At 37.4% G+C, this 3995-nt stretch overlaps 1 protein-coding gene across 3 annotated transcripts in view; it reads left to right on the forward strand.

The window, feature by feature from the left end:
* The window catches only part of LOC131354932 (NXPE family member 3-like), a 13115-nt gene extending 9505 nt beyond the window's left edge, over positions 1–3610 (forward strand). For 2 of the 3 annotated variants that reach the window (XM_058393062.1, XM_058393063.1), the window contains 4 exons: positions 303–1072; positions 1310–1380; positions 2204–2401; positions 2508–3610. In XM_058393062.1, coding sequence (XP_058249045.1) covers positions 303–1072; positions 1310–1380; positions 2204–2401; positions 2508–3061 — 1593 coding nt within the window. In that variant the 3' untranslated portion in view covers positions 3062–3610. The remainder of the gene's footprint in view (positions 1–302; positions 1073–1309; positions 1381–2203; positions 2402–2507) is intronic. The other variant, XM_058393061.1, reaches the window with a different exon arrangement.
* Positions 3611–3995: the final 385 nt, after the last annotated feature.

The following is a 3995-nucleotide window of genomic DNA, read 5'->3' on the forward strand; positions in this document are numbered from 1 at the left end:
GAATTATGTGCCAAAGCAGTCTATCATTTTCATTTTCCATATTTTCTATCATATCACATATCAGAAAGCATAATCAGTGCATTAGATTTGTGATTTAGTTTGATTTCATTGCAGTGTCCTCAATTATGCAAGTGAAAGTAAAATAACTTTTTAAACTAAATACATCACCAAATAAGTTAAAGATTAATTACAAAGTGTACTGCTAGTTATTACTGCTGTTGTGTCTTCAAGACTTTTCCTGATTTGTGTCTACTGCTTTGATTGTGTATTGCATTTAAATGTGCTCTTTTCACTGTTTACAGGATTTTAATGATCAACTAACATCCACCTTCTACAAAATACAGAGCAGTATCCACTCAGCCTATGAGACTCCCGATAATGTGTTGCTGGCGGAGGTAAATTACACGTACTGTGCACAATTTGTCCAAAAGCCCACTGCAGAAGAGGCCATAGAAGAGAGACATTTGCTCAATTCCACTGCATGGCCAGATCCACCAGTGAAAGACCTCCCTGCGGAGTTCAGCAGTAACCCTGCCAAGAGCTACTATGTGATTCAAGGTGAACCAGAGCAACACATAGGTGGTCAGCTTGTGGTTAATGTCCATGTGCACAACTTCTTGGGCCTACCTAAGAGGCATGGAGGAGATTTCCTGACAGCCAGGCTGCATTCACCCAAGCTAGGTGCTGGAGTTGTAGGGAAGGTGCATGACCACAATGATGGGAACTATACAGTGCTGTTCCCACTGCTGTGGGCTGGTGAAGTGCAAGTAGAAATTACTATGGTGCATCCTAGTGAGGCAGTGGCAGTGCTCAAGAGATTACGAAAGGAGCAAACTCACACAGTGATTTTTAAAAGCCAGTTCCGCTCTGGTGACCTATCAGAGACCACTGAGTGTGACATGTGTCTTCCTCACAACCAGAAACCTCTCTGTAATTACACTGATCTTGAAACTGGAGAGCCCTGGTACTGCTACAAACCCAAAAGGCTAGGCTGTGATACACGAATAAATCATTATAAAGAGGGTTATAGGAAGACCCTCTTAAACAAGAATGAAGCAGAGTTTTTCAAGAGGTAAGATGGCAGCTGAAGTCTATTTGTAAAGATCCTTTTTCCATAGCTTTTTAAATTTGGATTAATTTCCTTGTTATTTGAGAAAACTGGGAAAATCAGGTCCTAAGATGTTGTCCTTGCTCTAAATGGATATTTAAAGTTTAAAAAGATATAAATGATAGTAATAAGATAAAATTATTAGAATAATTAGAATAAAAAAATAATAATTAGAATAAAAAAATTACCATATTGTTTCAGGGGAGTAAATATAAAAGTGCCTATACCCGCAGCAAAGATGGACCGTGTGACTGTATTACCTGCAGAAAATAGTAAGTTTTTCTTTCAACAGTATCTTTAGAAATAGATATATTTTTGACTATAGTAGTAATATAAACTGCAGCCTGGTGAACAGTAGTACTTCAGAAGAAAGCCTGGGCCCTGGTTCAACAACATTTTACCTTTTTTTTTTCCTTACAGTACTGTAGTCAAGTTGTGAGTAGTGAGAAGTTGATGCCAAAATTCACTCATCCAGAATTGTGTGAATTGATTGGAGTTTGTCAAAAGGGTGTTCCATTTCATTCTAACTTTACCTTCATTTTATCTTTCTTGAACAATATCTGCTGAGGGAGCTGATATTGTGCAGTGAGCTGATACTGATTGTCCAGTTCCACTGTCTGACCACAAAAAGCTGGATGAAACCATAATGTTTTGCTGGAATTTTATGTTTTAGGATGTAGATACACAAAAACTTTGTTATTTGACAACAATATTAAATCCATATATGGCAGTTAAATAAAAATAATGTCTATTTATAGTCCACAAAAAGGGTGTTTCCCCTTCTAGAAGAGAATGGGGAGGCATTGCTTATATCACAGATGAACTTAAGGAATAATTGTAACCTGTTGGCCGGTGTGCCACATATCACACTTTTTAGAGAAGCCTGTATAATATCTGTCTGCAGGCCACAATTGGCCCTGGGGAATATAGAATTTGAACATTCTATAATGACTATTTTATTATTGTTCTTGTTAAATATTAATGCAGTTGTGATCTGCATTTCACTGCTCATTGAACACTGAAACAGATAGATTGCACTCTGATTTGTCTATATTGTAAGCTATCTTGTGATTAACATTTTTTCCCCCTTTAAAGATCAAACCAAAGTAGAAAGTACTTACAATGCTGCTGGCTACTACTTTCAAGATACCTGGAGGTCTCTGAGTGGTCCATCCATCCAGAATTTTACTAGCTCATCAGCCATAACAAGTTGTCTTAAAGGGAAGCTTGTGTACATGCATGGAGATTCAACAATACGCCAGTGGTTTGAGTACCTTGCTGATTTTGTTCCTAGTAAGAGCAAGTTTTTCTTTGTGTTTTATCAATTTCTTGTGTAAACACCCTAGTTTTTTCATGTTTATCCAATTTCCAATATGATGCTCACTTTCTCTTCTCCTAGACCTGAAACCGATGAATCTTTACAGCCTTATTAAAGTAGGACCATTCATGCTTGTGGATGACACTAACAATATTCTAGTGAAGTTTCACTGCCATGGGACACCCATCCGCTCCCCCCCAGTGTACACCTCTGAACTGCGCTATGTAGCAAATGAGATAGACAGGATAGAGGGTGGGCCAAACACTGTGCATATTATAAGTGTGTGGTCTCACTTCGGCACTTACCCAATTGAAACATATATACGGCGACTACGGCAAATACGGAAGGCTGTGGTGCGGCTGTTAAACCGTGAGCCAGATACGTTGGTGGTGATCCGCACTCCCAACATGCAGAAGTTTGATCCAGCATATAGCCTGTTCTATAGCAACTGGTTCTGTCTGCAGATTGATACTGTGCTGCGTGGAATGTTCAAAGGACTCAATGTGAAGTTTCTGGATGCCTGGGAAATGACGCTGGCCCACCACCTACCCCAAGACCTACACCCACCCCAACCCATTATTAAAAACATGATTGATGTCATCCTCTCCTATATCTGTCCAGCTGGGAAAACATAAAATGGTGTAAAAAACTTTTGTATTTATTAACATTTTGTAAAATAACTGTGTGAAATTCTGTATAATGGTATGAATGGTGGGGGGTGGGGGGGGCACACAAAATGGGGAAAATGTTTTCGATTTGAATCCCATTTCCTGCATTTACATACATTTAGGGACTATGGTGATACAAAATCCAGGAAATAATTAAGTTGATTATAATGATAAAAAGAATAGTAGGCTATTAAACTATGTATATAAAAAAGTCTTACTTTTTTTTTTGTTTAAGAGGAACTGATCACCAAGACAAGGATAATGTGAGACTCAATTTCCGCTGTGAAACTTTTATTTCAAACTAGTCACTTGTTGCACAGGACGTCTGTCAGAGACACATCCACCAAACCGCAGGGGTTTAGAATAGAAAAAGCAAAAGCTTTTATGAATTGTGTTATATCATTATTTTGTAATATCAAATGCAGATACACAGCAGCAAAATTAATATTTAATTAAATGAAAATCTTGACCATTACTTTAATAATTGTCTTTCATGCATAAACAACCACCCTTAGTTAATGAACAAATTAAAATATTTACATTCCTGATGCTAATTTTCTGTGCAGCACAAATACCTAAAGTAGATCATTTTTATGTATCCAACACTGTATTATAGCAGGGTAGGAATAACGATCTGTAATCATTACTTCTGTAATCCAAAAGGATGAGAAAATTGATAACACAATAGATACACTACTTACACAAGATGCAAGATTGTTACACAAGATGCAAGATTGTTACACAATCTCACAAACATAAAAAAAATGTAATTTTAATATGAAGAACAATTACCATTGTCCTCTTTCTATCTATTCTGATATGAAAACCGCTGCCACAAATGGGATTTTTAAAAGTGCGTATGTGTGTGTGTGTTCCTGTCCCCAGTGGAAATTACAGTGGA

Source organism: Hemibagrus wyckioides, linkage group LG06, assembly GCF_019097595.1.
Source record: "Hemibagrus wyckioides isolate EC202008001 linkage group LG06, SWU_Hwy_1.0, whole genome shotgun sequence".
Classification (NCBI taxonomy): domain Eukaryota; kingdom Metazoa; phylum Chordata; class Actinopteri; order Siluriformes; family Bagridae; genus Hemibagrus; species Hemibagrus wyckioides.